The sequence below is a fragment of the Podospora anserina genome, chromosome 6 (genome assembly GCF_000226545.1).
Source record: "Podospora anserina S mat+ genomic DNA chromosome 6, supercontig 2".
Classification (NCBI taxonomy): domain Eukaryota; kingdom Fungi; phylum Ascomycota; class Sordariomycetes; order Sordariales; family Podosporaceae; genus Podospora; species Podospora anserina.
In genome coordinates, this window is record NW_001914857.1 from 1,094,196 (window position 1) to 1,109,846 (window position 15,651).

General features: G+C 50.7%; 5 protein-coding genes across 5 annotated transcripts, besides 4 other annotated features; 1 reads left to right on the forward strand and 4 right to left on the reverse strand.

Annotated features, from left to right (window-relative positions):
- Nucleotides 1-6: 6 nt before the first annotated feature.
- Nucleotides 7-829, forward strand: PODANS_6_3370 (uncharacterized protein; the record flags this gene model as incomplete). The annotated part of the gene is made up of 2 exons (XM_001910117.1): nucleotides 7-99; nucleotides 161-829. Coding segments are annotated over 2 exons (762 nt in total), but the record flags the coding sequence as incomplete, so codon positions are not given.
- Nucleotides 830-2,763: 1,934 nt separating this feature from the next.
- On the reverse strand, nucleotides 2,764-3,620 carry PODANS_6_3368 (uncharacterized protein; the record flags this gene model as incomplete). The annotated part of the gene is made up of 3 exons (XM_001910118.1): nucleotides 2,764-2,920; nucleotides 3,102-3,514; nucleotides 3,573-3,620. The coding sequence occupies 3 exons, from the start codon at nucleotides 3,618-3,620 to the stop codon at nucleotides 2,764-2,766; spliced, it is 618 nt and encodes a 205-aa protein (XP_001910153.1).
- Nucleotides 3,621-4,319: 699 nt separating this feature from the next.
- On the reverse strand, nucleotides 4,320-4,846 carry PODANS_6_3365 (uncharacterized protein; the record flags this gene model as incomplete). Its single annotated transcript, XM_001910119.1, has 2 exons — nucleotides 4,320-4,532; nucleotides 4,589-4,846. The coding sequence occupies 2 exons, from the start codon at nucleotides 4,844-4,846 to the stop codon at nucleotides 4,320-4,322; spliced, it is 471 nt and encodes a 156-aa protein (XP_001910154.1).
- Nucleotides 4,847-6,125: 1,279 nt separating this feature from the next.
- Nucleotides 6,126-6,241: a sequence feature (gi|170945178).
- A 2-nt stretch (nucleotides 6,242-6,243) lies between these two features.
- Nucleotides 6,244-6,553: a sequence feature (gi|170945178).
- Nucleotides 6,554-6,599: 46 nt separating this feature from the next.
- Nucleotides 6,600-6,647: a sequence feature (gi|170945178).
- Nucleotides 6,648-7,161: 514 nt separating this feature from the next.
- Nucleotides 7,162-7,287: a sequence feature (rRNA 5S;~pseudogene).
- A 507-nt stretch (nucleotides 7,288-7,794) lies between these two features.
- Nucleotides 7,795-8,163, reverse strand: PODANS_6_3360 (uncharacterized protein; the record flags this gene model as incomplete). The annotated part of the gene is made up of 2 exons (XM_001910121.1): nucleotides 7,795-8,036; nucleotides 8,100-8,163. 2 exons carry the CDS (start codon nucleotides 8,161-8,163, stop codon nucleotides 7,795-7,797), a joined length of 306 nt encoding a protein of 101 aa, XP_001910156.1.
- A 1,003-nt stretch (nucleotides 8,164-9,166) lies between these two features.
- On the reverse strand, nucleotides 9,167-9,742 carry PODANS_6_3350 (uncharacterized protein; the record flags this gene model as incomplete). The annotated part of the gene is made up of 1 exon (XM_001910122.1): nucleotides 9,167-9,742. One exon carries the CDS (start codon nucleotides 9,740-9,742, stop codon nucleotides 9,167-9,169), a length of 576 nt encoding a protein of 191 aa, XP_001910157.1.
- Between the last annotated feature and the right edge of the window lie 5,909 nt (nucleotides 9,743-15,651).

Below are 15,651 nucleotides of genomic sequence, written 5' to 3' on the forward strand. Positions count from 1 at the left end.
AGGGGCAAGGGGACGTTGGATCCGAGACTGGTGCAGATTTATGAGGGTGAGAGGAGGATGGGGGATCGGAACAGTGTGTTGAGGGGGATAAAGCCTACGGTGGGTGGTTCTAAGGATGGTGCTTTTTGGGAGTGGAATGCTAATATTTTCTGGGGGGTAGGACTTTTCGCATATTCGCAAGCTGGCTGCGCAGTTCATGACTAGGAAGCCGACTGGTGGGAGTGGTGATATTCGGTCTAGCACCAACATCAGCAATAACCCTTCGCTTGCGCTCAATCAGAAACCGGCTAGGCGCCCGGATCCGATTATCCTCTTGTCTCCGTCGGCTTCTTCGTTGCTCAGGATGTCGAACGCGAAGGCTTTCCTCGAGGGAGGGAGGTATACGCCTCCTGACCATAGCACACCCCCAACGATGCTTGCTGTGTCACGTATCATCAAGGACATGGACCCCAACCGACCAATTAGGTTCATTCTTGTGGAGGGTCCGGAGAACTTCAGGCCGGAGTACTGGAACCGAGTGGTGGCTGTTTTTACCACGGGCCAGACCTGGCAGTTCAAGAGTTACAAGTGGACGAACCCCGTGGAGCTGTTCAAGCATGTACAGGGTGTGTATCTGGGGTGGAGAGGGGAGCAGCCTCCTGAGAGCGTGAGGGCGTTTGGGCATAAGGTGCTCGCGTGTTCGGTTGAAAAGTGGAGGGATCCGGGTCAGCCGGGGGCGGAGCAGAGCCGGTGGAGGGATCGGGAGGTGGTGGAGAGTATTTGGAAGGCGATTGAGACGAATATGAGGGCTAAGGGATGGAGGAAGGATGCGGCGCCTACTAGCATTTAGGGATGCTGAGGCCAGTGGTACTGTTTTGGGTGGAGGGTACAGAGCGAGCAAGTTTGGTGGTGGGTCAAGGGAAAATGGACGAGAGAAAAACGGAAGCAGATTGCAATTGCGTATATGTACAGATATCGCTTGCTCAAGACATAGTATGGCGTTCAGGAAGGGCATTCGGTTATCTTCTTTTTGTTGGGGGGAGTTTCTAGGACTGAAATGGGATGTTCTTCTAAGGGCTCATGAAAATGTGTAGCTATAGAGACAAGGGCCATGATAATTTTTGAGGAGTGGAATTGCATCTGATGCTTCTGTATTTAGGAGACATCAGACATCGGTTCGCAAGCCTGGTGTTTGATCAATCCCATACCAGAGTATTTGTCTTGCAACAGTGGACGCCGCGGCAATAGTACAACGTACGATTGTCTAACCTTTACGCCGTTATTCCAGGTCGAAAGTTCTTCGACGAGAGGGATGCCGTGAAAAGCTCGTGGCCGTGTACAGGGCGGTTTAATAACTTGGGCAAACTCGGAAAAAAGGAGCGGGTGTGACGTTGGACGAGGCCAATATCGCAGTTCGGGGTATCATGTTTGCAGAGTTCAGCCGCATTACGCGTGGCCTGATGTGATTTGCATGCTCCGGAAATGGGACGAAGGAGAAGATGGAGTGGAACGATAAAGTTAGTTCGATAGAAGTTCAGGACATATTGGAGTTCTCTGTGTTTGGCACGAGTAAGTTGTTGTTACTTGATTGTTTTACCTTATGAGAGAGGAGAGGAAAAGAAAATTGACAGAGGCGTGTGGTGTGCAGACATGCCGACTGTCAGGGGCAAGCATACCACAACCAGGAGGACGCTAAGCTGCAGGATGGGAATGGGTTTTTCAATGATAGGATTACCTCTTGGTCTTGTGAATATGCTCAGGAGGCAGGAGCGTAGAAATAGGATGTTCTCTTTGGTGGGTGATAGAGTTTGATAGCTTAGCTAAGGTATTGTTTTTTTGTATAAAAAAAAGGAATAAAAAAAAGAAACCAGTGAAACCGTGATGAATTCTAGCACAGGTACCTACCTGGAAACAAGAAACCAAAAGTGGTGATATAGTAACTGAGTCAAGAAGGATGTCTCAGAATAAATTGCTCTTGGGGATATCATGTCCAGTTTTGTGGCTGACATTCAACGGGTACACCCGCCAGGTGGGTGGTGTAATGGTCAGAGGCGTTTGCCTCAAAACCATGCTCAGAGAAACTACCAATTGCACCAAACGGTTCGGTTGGGTCAGGATCGATGGCACCTGCACCGGGACATTACGCTCCACTGGGTAGGATTCACGGGTTTGACTCCAGCAGGAGCAGAACTTAGTCTTTTAACATTTTTTTCTAAGCTAGGTAGGCAGCTTTCTTGCACCAATTGCCTGCTTTTACAAATTGTTTGGCCTACCTATCTACGTCATATTCACTCGCTTCAAGTCCCTTGGTGTGCTTGCTACGTACCTACATACTTATCTGTCGACTTTTTGAGAATCTACAGCTGGAATGAGAGTGGGCCAGATTTCAGTTTCGCCAAAATCAACTTATCGCAGCAAACGCTGAAAACAACGACTCCCTTTCGACACATCCATTTTGGAGTATCATATAAAACTTTTCAGGAGGCTTGTCTGACAGTTGAGAGGTGTGTTTTCTTACCACAACGTACCGCTATCGACCTCATGCAACAACTCGACTGGACCACTTTCAAGAACAACGTTGCTGTCAACGCAAATAGCAGTCACCACGAAAGCTCCAAAGAGGATGTTTTGTGGTAGCAAGTCTCCACGAAAAAGGAGCCATCAATTAGTGTGGATGACTATCTAGGTAGGTAGGTGAGGCACCTTAGTAGGGAGCAAAGCCCCATTAAGCTGAGGCATATGATAACCGAGCCCAGCCCAGCCATCCCTCGTGGCACCAGCGCTTCAGCAACCACCGACATCCACGGCGACATGCCACTTCTCATCAGTACGCTCTATCTGTCCCACAACCAAGTCGTCGTTTGGGTCGTCGATACCCCTGTCTACATCGAAGTTGCTAGCACAAATATTTCTTACTCCCTTTGACATGAGTAATGCCAGCCTGGAAAACATCAGAGTCGTCAAAAAACTCCCCAGGTAACTTAACTTTGTTGCACCGATTCACGATATAACTTGCGCCGGAGGCGATTTCCAGCCAGGAAACCTCTTTCTCGAACTTGTTCTGTAGGTTTCCTTAGGATCAGTAACAGCACACAGCATAGGACCAGAGGGATGATACATACGTTATTGCACAGTAGATGGCAGAATAGTATGAGCAGCTAACACGGCCACAGTTTTCGGGTCCTGGGCCATTCTTCGCTGTGCCACTAACCCCCAAAAGGTACCGGATCCCTTCACGGATGCGAGCGGTATCGGCGGAGAAAGGGGGGAAGTTGGGATTTGTGCAGTTGGCCGGGTCGAAGTTGATGCGCAAGGGCCTGGAATCGGCCTTTACGCCGAAGGGGGCAGAGTGGGCGGCATGATGGGCGGCAGACTGGGCCAGGAGGCCGGCGTTCCAGCCGGAGTAATCGTTCTCCATCTTGGCGACGGCCTGCTCGATGGTGCCGGTGAAGCTGACGGTAGCGCTGCTCTTATTAGCAGGGTTGATGGGGAGATTCCAGGTAACATCGGGAATGTTGTCCGGGAGAGTATAACCCTGGGCAATCTGTCTCGCATGTTAATAATGCTTCAAAGAAAGAGCTGAGATGTCATACCCCGAAGAAAGCCAGGGCGTTGGCCACGAGAGTGATGATGGAAATCATCTTGTGATAGTATGTTGATTGCCTCTGGGCTTGGTGAAGAGAGGGGAAGACTGGGATTCTGGTAGAGATGAGTTGTATAGAAGAAGAAAAAGGAGAACTCAGCGAGGGAGAAGGCGAGATATATATACTACTTACTGTAGCTCACAGGGTGGATATTGGAGCACATGAGCTGTTTGTATTCACTTGTTGGCAAACCGAAGAGGGTTGCTCTCAAATGGTAGGCAATGGCTCCCTGCTCCTGCTCACCTATAAGGGTCCGTTGGTTATCGGACGATGCGGTAAGAGCAGCAACACAGATGTGTTTGTTGAGCTCGGTATAGATGGGATGGTACCCGGGTAGGAGCATAAGGTCTGCCAAGAGTTAATCCGGATCGGGTGAGTTCGGTATAGGTGAGTTGGTATCCAAGTAGGAGCAGAGTGCTAAGAAAAGCCGGTGAATCTGGAGCAGTAAGATACCGCCCCTCTGTTCGACAACGGAATCATCTGCTACGGGCGTAGGGACAGAGAGCGACCACCTCTCAAGCATATGACAAAAGTTGAGATAAAATCGGGGACATGACAAAGTTTTAGCACCTTTGGTAATATCTTTCTCGAGAAAAGGCATCAACTTGTGTTAATATCTATCTAATGTGGAAGCACCCAGAGATCCCAGAATCACAGACGAGCTCAGCCAAAGCCATGCCTCATTGTACCAAGCCCTTAGCACCAATCTCCGCGAACGACGACATACCAGCCGTCGTCAAAATTAGCATGTCCCTTGACGGTCATATCTCCCTCTACAAAGGTTTTTTCAGCACAGATACGCCCACTGTCCTTAAGAGGAGTGATAGACTTGCGCTTGCTGCATTGGTCAACAACATACTGTGCGGCACCAGCGATCTGAGTCCACTGGAGCTCCTTGTAGAAATTGTTCTGCAGAGTTTCTGAGGTTAGGCAACCGAAAAGCACACGCGTACGAGAAAACATACGTTATTACACCAAATGATGGCAGAGTTCCACGAGCAGCTAACGCGGCCGCAGTTCTCAGGCCCTGGACCATTGCCGGCCGTGCCAGAAAGACGGGACAGATACATGACACCGATCCCAATCTGGGTCCTCTTAGCATTGCCGTCCCCGGGGACGTTACAGTCGTGTTTGATGGGAATGCCGGCCTTGTCACCGGCCGGACTGGAGATGGGGTCCTGGGCCATGAAGGTCTCGTTCCAGCCCGGATAGTCGTTTTCCATCTTGGCAACAGCTTGCTAGATAGTGCCGGTAATGGTTAAGGTAGCGCTGCTATCGTCGGCGGGATTGATGGGCAGGTTCCAGGTAACATTGTGGACATCTTCAGCGACGGAGACGTGGACAAGCTGTCTTTTGGTTAGTAATGTCTTACTAAATGCCTAAAGAACTGAAGAGGTATTACTCTGAAGAGAGCCAGAGCGCTGGTAGCGAAGGTGATGAGGGAAATCATCTTGTAAACCGTGAGGTGTCAGGTTGTCTGTGAAACTTTTATTGTTTTTGGTGAAAATGGGAACCTCAGTCCAGAACGTCGAAGATGCATACTGCTACCTGAAGCCCACCAAGGATCTGGCTGGAGCACCCGATGATGGCCTCTGCCCACTGCCAACTTTCTGGTAGGTATAGTATCCATTATCTGCCAGCTCTCGAAGAAAGTCTCCACCTAACGCCACATGTGTAGGGCTCGTGATCCCTTCTGTTCAAATGATGACGTGCAACTTGCTCGTTGAGGCTGATATCTTGTTGAATCAAAAAGCAGGAGCATGCTGAGTGGCGGAAACCTGTTTTGTGTTCTTGATAAGCAAACTCCACGGTATACAGGTAAGAGTCGGTGTGCCTCCTGCGGACTTTGACCAACATCTCAAAACACTAACCTCGTTCCCAAACCAAGGCTATCAAACTCTCGTCTGTGAGCTGTGTATCTTAGATACCTTGGTCATGATCTGCGGGAGGACATGGGTTGCCCCAAGGGCTCGTGTCGCAATATTCTGACTTATGGCGCTGAGTAATGTCTAATCGGGTCGTACTTGCCTTACCGGCAGTAACTTTGGGTGCTTCCACCTTCTTCCCAAGCGCCTTCCTTCCTGCCTTAGGTCTTGATAACAACTGTGAATTCACAAGGAAGGTACGAGACGGTTCTGGACTTCCTTCGCTTTGGTTTCAATACATGTTCAACAACATGGTTATCACTCCGCAAAGTCAGAGAAACCCAGTCCCATGAAGAACAATTTATTAGCTCTCCCCCAATATCTAGATGCTCTTCACAATACCTTAACACTCAGCAATGCTCTTTGCGGACGATGACTCCCCACTTATCATCGTGTTCGACATGCCGTCTGATCACGTTGACATTGACTAAAACCCACGTTAGTCGAATCCGCTTCTTACCCCAGCCAAAGTCGGTAACAACACAGAGAACTTACCGTCAAACCAGCATTTATAGGTGATATCACGGGCAGCATCGGCAATGTCATTCCACTCAAGCTCCTTCTCAACGTCATCCTACACCTCACATGTCAGAAACCAGCCAAACGAAACCCTTCCATAGGAACCCACCTTGTTGCACCAGATAATGGTGGAATTCCACGAGCAGCTCACACGGCCGCAGTTGTCGGGCCCAGCTCCGTCTTCGCCGTGCCAGGAACTTTACGGAGGTATTGAATCCCGTCCCTGATGGCGCCTCTGTTAGCCCAGCCTTCATGGTCAGGACGGCAGTTGAAGGTGCCATTTTGAAGAGGCTCCTCATCATCTCTATCTCCATCAGAGGGGTGAGGGTCCCTCGCCATGAAGGTAGCGTTCCACCCGGGATAGTCGGTATCCATTTTGGCAACGGCATTTTCGATGGTGCCGGTGATGGTTACGGTGGCGCTGTTGGGGTCGTTAAGGTTAATGGGGAGGGTCCAGGTGAAATCGGGGGTGGAGGCGTGGGCGACCTGATTGCCATGTTAGCATGTTTTTGATAGAATGAAGCGTACATACTCCAAGGAGCGCCAGGGCGCTGGCGGCGAGGGTGTTGAAGGAGAGCATCTCGTGATATAAAGGTTGCTGCTGAGGATCACGAGAAAGGGCTTGAGACATCACACGCCCGGATTATACATCTATGGATGGAGCCCACCATGGTTTTCGCAGTGATACTTGCCGCTTGCTCCTGATTGTCGGGGGATTTGAGGCTCTATACTGCTCTCAAGCGAAGATGGAACTTTACTCACGGCCGCCAGCCAAGGCTTCATCCAAATTGAAAGTCCAGAGACCGGGACCACACTGGAAACCAGCCCCAGAGCGGCGGAAACCTCCTTCTTTGTTTTGATAGAGCAACTTGTGTCTTGATCAGTATGTCTGTGGGGGTTGAGCCCCTCTTATTCACCGAGCTCTTTCTGGCACAATCACTTCTTAACAATCCCATCCCCAACACTCTACATTTTGTGGATCACCATTCCCGTCTCTCCAGCCGACGCATCATCAGCCAACCCCTTCAACGACCTTTTCTCACTCCTCTCCCATTCCATCATCCTTATATAAATCCCCTTTTCCTATTTTACTGTCACATACGACCATATCCAGCTGAGAACTCGGGATCCCGTCCGCTCTCCCCTAGATAAGCAGCTGAGAGCCAAACTAGTACTCAGGTGGGTGACCACTGGGGAATCCTCGGTGTTGTATGTTTTTGCCTACTTTTTGGACTCCACTTGACTCCATCACTGAGTCGTGGCATACACCCCCAAGCCTCAGCCAATCCAGCTTAGAAGGGAGATAGTGGATGGTTTGAGCCACTGCCATGGTGACTGCTACGTTTGGTTGGTGGTCAGAGAGTTATGTTTTGCCTGAAAGTTGGTCTAGGAAGGTGATTTAGCTGGGCTGGATGTAGGAGAGACTGAGACTTGATCCGAAACGAATGTGCATCAGGAGGCTCGTAGATGTCAAGGCTATGTTACTTTAACATATTGAGCTTGTATCTGCTGGTTGATTGCATTTGTAGATCTGCTTAGAACACATCATAGCTGGGAACAAATCCCTCCAGTTTCTCAGCTCTCACAGAGAGCTAAAGCAAACGTACGTCAGCCTTCAACATCCACTCACATCCTGATTTGACAACACTCCCAGCACCTCATGCCCTATCAACATCAAACCAAAAAGCATTATTCATGACATTATTCTTCGATAAATGACACCTCTCCTAGTGAGAAGGCAGGTTCCTACCGCCGTGCGGCGCGCTATGATGAGGCTCCCGATCCTTCCCACCACTCCGGCTGTACTTCTGTCCAATATCCTCCGGCAGCTGACCGCCCCCAGCACTGGTAACCTCCCCAAGATATGTGCTACCAAGAGCGTTATCCGAGATCCCCGAACCAAGACTGTCAGGCTTGTTCTCTCCAGCGTTGGATGGGACAACGTTGGGCTTTGCGGCGTCCTTTGGGACTGGAGAGTTTCCATGTTAGTAGTCATTGGTTTGAAACACGAAAGAGAGGGTGGTTAACAAACCCTTTGTGCCGGTGGCGGCCATATCGGAGAGGTTACCTCCCTGGGGATGAGGGTCAGATGGCATGATGGATTTGTTTGCTTAAGGTAGGTATCTGGTTGACGGTGATGTGGGCTTGGGAATGGGTTGTTGTTTGGTAGCAGAGCTGTTCGAATGCGTGGTGGTCAAATGGTGAAGTAGATGTTCGGTCATTGTTTATATGTGTGGCAGTTGATGATGTCACGTATGACCTGCCGAGAGGTGCCCCTTTACTCAGTGACATCACGATTGTCAAAGCCGTGCACCACCCAGTCATGAGAGTCGGTGATCAGCTCCCAAGTGATTCAATTGGCTCTTCTGTGTTGACCATATTTGAAAAGAAAAGGAAACTCGTTGCATCACTTCGTGGCATCATGTCGTGAAGAATAGGGGTTAGGGGTCAGCTAGGACTCAGGGGGAATGCAAGGGTTAGGGTGGACACATCTCTCTTTGCCTGACAACCAATGAATACCAGGTATGGCTCCTGTTCCCTCATGTATGTTGTGTGAGAGCAAATTATGAATATTTACCATTCTGACATGTGGTTTGAAGAGCCAATGACTTTGAATTGAGGCATCTATGGTCGCTGATCAGGAATCTGGATGCATGAACCCCCTGAAGCAGCTATCCCAACGCCAAAACGGTCAAATGGGAAGATATTTGAAGGTCTAGATCTTGATTTATACGTCTGTAAATCATCTGCACGCTCGTTCCTTGTAGCTGCTGACATGGTATGTGGTGTAGTGGTCTTGAAATCTTCTCAGCATCGACCTGAGGAATAATGTTAGCACGCCGCTGGCCTACATCAGCGCACCTGGCCATGCCGTATGCTTCATAAAATGTGCGTACTGAAGAAAAGTAATAAGTTCAAATGTGTGAAAGTATCTTGGAAGATATTGGCCACTGGTAATTCATGCCCCTCCGTTGTTCTGCTCATCAATCTTGCTGGAAGGCTGTCACATGTCTGAAGAAGCTTGCCTTACGCCCCTTCTTCCAAAGGAGAAATAACACAGCACCTTCCTTGATTGTTCAAGAAAGAGTGAATGAACCTCTAATTAGAGCACAGAACCACCGCCGCCACCAAGGCACCCAGCGCCAAAAACACACTCTGATGCTTCTCCTTCTTTTTCCGCCTCCTCCTCTCCTCCTCCTCCCGTTCCTCTTCCCACCTCCTCCTAGCTTCATACTCTGACCTTCCCCCATAGCCCCCCCTAGGATAAGACTTTTCATGAGGATGATGAACTGTGTACTCCTCTACACTCTCCACATCACCGTCATCATCATAGTAATTCCGCGCCCTTGTAACCGTGGTGTGTTGATGGTGGCGGGGGTGATGATCAGATGGTAATGGCCTCCGGAGGACAACAGCCTGGCTCTCATCGTAGGTGGGAGGAGGGGTGGCATCCGAACAGCAGCAGGTGGAAGGGCAGGTGGAGCATGATGATACAGAAGGGGAGGGTGAGCGCCGGCAAGGGCGGTCACGGCGTCTGTGTGATGATCGCCGGGGATGATGGTCGCGATAATCGCGATCATAATCGCGAGCATAATCCCGCTCCCGCTCCCGCTCGCGGTCATATCGCCGCCGTGGTCGGGAGGAGGAAGAGTCTGAGTAGGTTGATCCAGGCATCCTTCTGGTCGGTTTGTGTTGTAAAGTGATGACGGTCTCACAAGAAGAACTGATTCTGGGTAAATGTTGGATGGTTTTATGAGACGAGATGTATTTTTGGAGTTGTGAAAAGGGAAGGATCACAAGTTTTGGAAACGCGAAAGGATTCGCAACTGACAAATGTATATGGCAATGCCAACCGTTGACTGTGACTGGTTGGCTGGTTGGTTGGTAAATCCGAAGATCGCCACTCAAACTCACCGAGGTCGAGTGATTGAGCACCAAGTTCAAATAGGTGGTATTCAAGCAGGCAGATGAGAGAGCCTTAGAGCCTCAATTCTGCAATTGATAAAGTGCACAACTGCGCAAGCCCACCCTTTTCTCATTCACCGTGTTACTCACCTTCGACTTTCCTGGCTGACTGGCCTGTCTGTCACAGCCAAGAAGGTGAAACCAACACTTTGCGATGAGCGGGAGGCCCAGAGCCTCGCCGCGCAATCAATGGCTGCATGCCGCCCTCTTTCCTCGGGCGATGCGGCTCAGTTACTGTGCAGCAAGCAGCCATTCACCATAGGTCTCAACATACAAGACAAGGCAGGCAGCCACCATCTCTTTCACCGCCCACCACCTCAGACGAGAATGACACTTTGTTGCCTGACTGCCTCGTGAGGCCGCCATGCGAACAACCCTCACCTCCTCCAGTTCAAAAGTCGGAGAGCGATCTCTAGGGAAAAGACAACACCCCGGATAACAACAACGGGAATGCGGGCGGGGGGGGTGCGTACGCCTGTACGTTGAAAAAAGAATGAAGACGTATCTGAACCCCTGCTGGGTTGGGGGTCGTCAACGTCCTCCGGCAGTTGAGACGATCACCGTTAGGGAAATCACCACCGGTCTTCCAGGGGTGGTGGGAGGCCAAGCGGCTCACATGGATCATCAACACCACCACCACCACCACCACAATGTTGGCCAAACCCTGGCTATCTCAGCGGGTAACGGGCCTCAATCTGAACAAAAGAAGCGGGGCAGATGGTATCACAAGAACAAGGTCCCGGTTTTCGGGCCCTCACCGCATCTCTCAATGCTGCTGCTGTCCGCCCGCCCCGCCCGACCGCCATGCTGCCCTCCGGAGTGGGTTTGCGTTGCTGTGTGTACAATCGCCCAAACCGCCAAAAATCAAACCCAATTCTCTCTCTACTTTCTCACCAAAACCAATGAAAAAAAAATAAAAAAAAAAAAGAGGCGGTGTCAAAGCGGAGCATTAGGTTCATCTTTCATTTTTATTTTACCTCGCTTTGTATCGGGCACTTTTGGACTTTGGCATCGTCGTGTCTTGGCTTCAGACCATTAACTATCTAGTACCTAAGGTGTGCCTACCCCTCCATTCCCATCCCAACTCCGTCCCTCCCGCCCCCTCCCCGAATGGTACATGCCATGTGGTGGATTGGTGATGATGTGTGTGGTGAACAATAATGGTGGAGTATCACAACAGGTCGATATTATCATGTCATCCAACATGATCGCGACCTGACTTTTCCCCGCCCCGCCCCCCCCCCCACCCTCTCTCTCGCCGTGGGGGTTGGTTGGGTTCAGGTAACCCCACCATCTGCGCGATCGCAAGACGAAAAATATCGCGATGAGACAGAGACATTGCCAGGTGCCTAGGGTGACATTTTTTGTGTGAGCTCTCACGGCATGAGCTTCTGAGTTGAGTTTTGTCTTTCCGAGCCAGTGAGATCAGATCTATCCCTCATGCGGTGGGATATGTCTCGCACAGATATGCCCACGATATCCAGGAGGGAAGACATGTAGATAACCGAACCTACCTAACCTGTCCGGTCAAACTCACACCGACAGGGCACGTGGTAGATCTCGAGACAACAACTGCATACAAGACACACACATCCCCAAATGCTGTAGTAAGGAGATCCAGTTGAATCCGGTCACACCAAAAAAAACAAAAAACCACCACCGCCTTCCGGCACCCGCAACGGCGCGTATCGGCTACCTGCTGCATCAAACACAACCGGGGGGGGGGGGGGGGGGCACACACTCATGAGCCATAACTCTGCATGTCCTTTTTTTGAGCCTTTGGGGACCCCTACCCTACCCGGTGAAGGGGGGAGCCCGGCAATTGCAAGACCACGTTGCTATTTGTTGAAGACTGCGCCGCGAGGTCTGGCCATCTTTGTCGACCCCGGCCTTGCTGTGCCTCACTCGAGATGTCGTGGGACAAAAGGCTTACACCGTATCTGTCCGTGGGGGAAATGATGTAGACCTGCTGCATCTTCGTCCGAGAGATCAAAGACAACACAGAGGTGGTAATACTATCACACCCTAGATTGTGTACGTTGTGTGTGTGTGTGTGTGTGCTGGCGTGCCACTACACCAGATCTGGCTATTGTGAAGTCTGGCCAGACCTTTTGTTCAACTTCAGACTCAGAAGGGGGCTTCCCGTTGAGGTATAACCCATGATCCCATCCACCACTCGAACCATCTCTCTCGGTGCGGATTCCTGTCATGCTTTCTTTTTCCCTCGCCTACCCAACCATGACCGGTATATCCGGCCAAGGAACCGCCCCCCCCCCTTTACCTCACTGTCGGGACAACATCTCGGGACTCCCCTAGCCCCTCACAAGCTTGCAAGCTCGTCATTTTTTTTCAGCCTCAAATTTGCCTCCCTTGTGGAGTACGTACGGCGCAAAGCTCGGTTGTGAAAGGAGTTAAGCTAGCATCAATGCGTGTGCGGCTGACCAGGAGAAGTTTTCCAGAAAAGTCTGGGTCCTTGGTCGTTGAGAATGGAGTTCGGTTAGAGTTGTCGAAGTCTCAGCTCGTCCCATAACACTTTCCGGGTGAATTGGCCGAGATGGTGGGGTACGGAGGTCCCGGTCCTTTTGTTCTTTTCTTTTTCAGCCTTGGGGAGACGAAACTCATGATCTGATCTGGGGTCATCCATTTAGTAGGAAAAGAAAAAACACAACGTGTGTGATAAGCTTGGCGGGGATAGACTGGTTACGCTGGTTGGTGGATAGGGTTTGTTGGTCAGAATGGTCTGATGAGGGATAGAGACGGATTCCGACTGTCTCGGTTGTTCTGGACTCTTTGAACCTTGTTGTCTACGAGATATATTCGTGAACGGGTTGTACGCAGTATGTAGGTCTGATGCAGGTCTTCTCAAAGCAGCGAAGCCCGCATAATCGGACGAGGCGGCTGGGTATAATGGAACGGACCAATTGTTTGCGCATATGCTGTGTGTCCTCTCTTCTTGTTTATATTGAACGATATGTCAATGCCGATGGTTCCACCAGCCTGGAACAGATTTTGTCGCCGCCCGCGAGTGTGATGTTGTTACCAACAAGACAGACACAGGAGAATGCTGTATCTTGACTGGTCGGTTGGGCGATCGGGCTATGCGATTGGAACCTCATGGCTGGCCACGCGCCACTTGGCAGGGGATCTTCCCGGCTGTCTGCCATGTGGTTGGTGAGGGGGGGCCGGCCAGAAAGGAAAAGGGCTGGGAAGGGGCACAGTTGCGATGCCGCTTTACCCCTGCTTTTGCTGGAGGACGATGGGAGGAGAATGAGAAGAGTTCCTGATGTGAGCAGATGCTGTGTGGTTCTCGATTTGTCAACAACGTGAAGTTGGGCGGGAGTCTCCCAAGCCATGTTACCGCAAGGTCAATGTTGATGGCAGTGTAGCCTCGTCGTTGTCAATTGTTGCGGACCCCCCCTGGCCTGCACGTGGCATCCAGGTGCGGCTGGGGGGGTTTGTCGCGCGTGAAAGTTATCTGTTTTCTGCCGCCGTCGTCTCTTCCTCCTCTCCTCAGGTTGGTTGAGTGGCTCCACTCAGACGGCCAAGCTTGGAGGGTGAGCACAAAAACCACGTGGCGTGGTCCCGCACAAAGTACCAGTACATTGCACCGCTGTGCCCGCTGTTCTCGTCCAAGATTACAGGGAGCGAACGCCTTCTGAAGAAAAGAGAAAAAACCCCTCTTCGTGCGTGTGAAGACAACCCGTCTCCCCGGCCTTCCAGGTTGTGTTTCCACCGGGCATGGGGGAGCATTTCTCGCCGTCATCGACACCTAGGCTCAAAATGGTGTAATTCAAAAGCAAAGAGATCGCTTGTTGCATCGCATCATTTCGATTTCGAGAAGAAAAGGCTTCTTTTCCCATGGGGGTGACGATCTGCCAAGTGGTGCTGTTGCCGCCAGTAGATTAATTGACTAGATGGATGCGGGTGTTGGTGCTCACCTTCACTACGGTAGAGTCGCATCACTGCTATTGCCGTTGAAAGTCCGTAGCCGCTCCAATTGAAGACGCGACAGCGGTAAAGTGGTCGGGAACCGCATCCCGGAATGGGGATGGTGAGGGAAGCATGAACCTGCAGCATCAGCCCAGAGCTGGTTGATGAATCATGAAGCTGTGCATCAGTCCCTGAAGAGAGGGTTTTTTTCTTTTTTTCTTTTTGGGAGCTCCTGCTGGCTTGGGTAAAGATCGTCAGTTGCCTAGCGGTTTCGCACGCTGGACGCAATGGCTGCATCGCAAGCTTCGAAATCGGAGTCTTGAAAATGGCGGTATGAACTGTGAGAGCAAGGGTATCATGACCATTCAAAAGGCAGTCGTTCTCGCAGTCACACCGATTCTGCAGTTTTATACTGTGAATTCTCAGATTCTGTCATTTTTTTCTCGTCGACCTTTTCGTTGGAATTTGACGACTGTCCAGATACGATCAGCAGGATGCCGTGACCCCTGGCCGGTATTCCCCGCACAATCTGACGTACATACAACATGGCAACCTGCAAGGAGCTCCGAGGAGGGCAAAAAAAAAACGTGGAATTTTTCTCGTTTCTTTTTAGAAAACGGAGATCCGATGGCTGGGTGCACGATGTGATTGTGCCAGCAGCGAACGCCACCGTCTATCGACAACCCAACAACTTGTACCGAGATGATGGACCATGGAGCGATGGGGCCAACAAGACACCCCACGGAGTTGCTGATAACATTTCCCCTCACGTGGTGGTTCGGAGTGGAGGTTGAGCAACCGATCAACCGAGAGCCTCCACTGAGGGCTGTATCAGATCATGAGCGATTGCAGCGATGGCCCTGCCGTTTGAAGCTCCCCTCTCCCTTCACTATCTCGGAGCGTCCGAAATTTCCTCTTTTGCCAGTTATTCCACTCTCTCAAATTCGAAACTGACGATTACGTCACCTCAACTGCTTATCGCTGTTGACAGGTCGAGGTTCGGAGAGTTTGACAGCGGGGACCTGAATTGAGGCTGCGAAACAGTCGTTCGGCTTGGCTGTTGTATCTGTGAACAAAGAAACAGAAAGCTTCACCATTAACCCTAGACTTCTTCTTTCACACAAAATGTCATAATTATGCGGCTTATTGCGTCGGCATTCTCTCATCGTCCTAGATAGATATATACATACCTTAAGGTACCGTCTTAGCGAGGATACAACCCCAGAGTGGGTCGCAAGAGTTGGACATGCGAAACACAGTCGCCGTTCACTTTTCCATCGTCCACTAAGGACCTAAAGGAATAAGCCCTACCAGCGAGCCTGGCCGTTTCTCTCGCAAGTTATGCCGGAAAAGACGAGGTAATCGCCGAAACTACACGGAGCCCATGTGTGCTGCATCATCGCGGGAGAGCTTCGTCAATGTTTTTGAAACCTGCCACGGCGGAGCGAAGCTTTTGGAACAGAGCCCCTAGAAGCCCACATTCATGCGTTGCAAAAACCTTACGAGAGATACGACTGCTCAGAGAAAAAAATGTGATATACGCAGTGAGAACAACAGTCAGGAAGCGTAGAGGCGTGGGGTTTGGAACCAGCCCGCAGATCAGTCATGGCTTTCCTGTCTTCCAATAATAGCTGTTTCCAAAACTGGCGATCATATTCTGGCGTTGCACAATGGTGGGAGAATGAAGA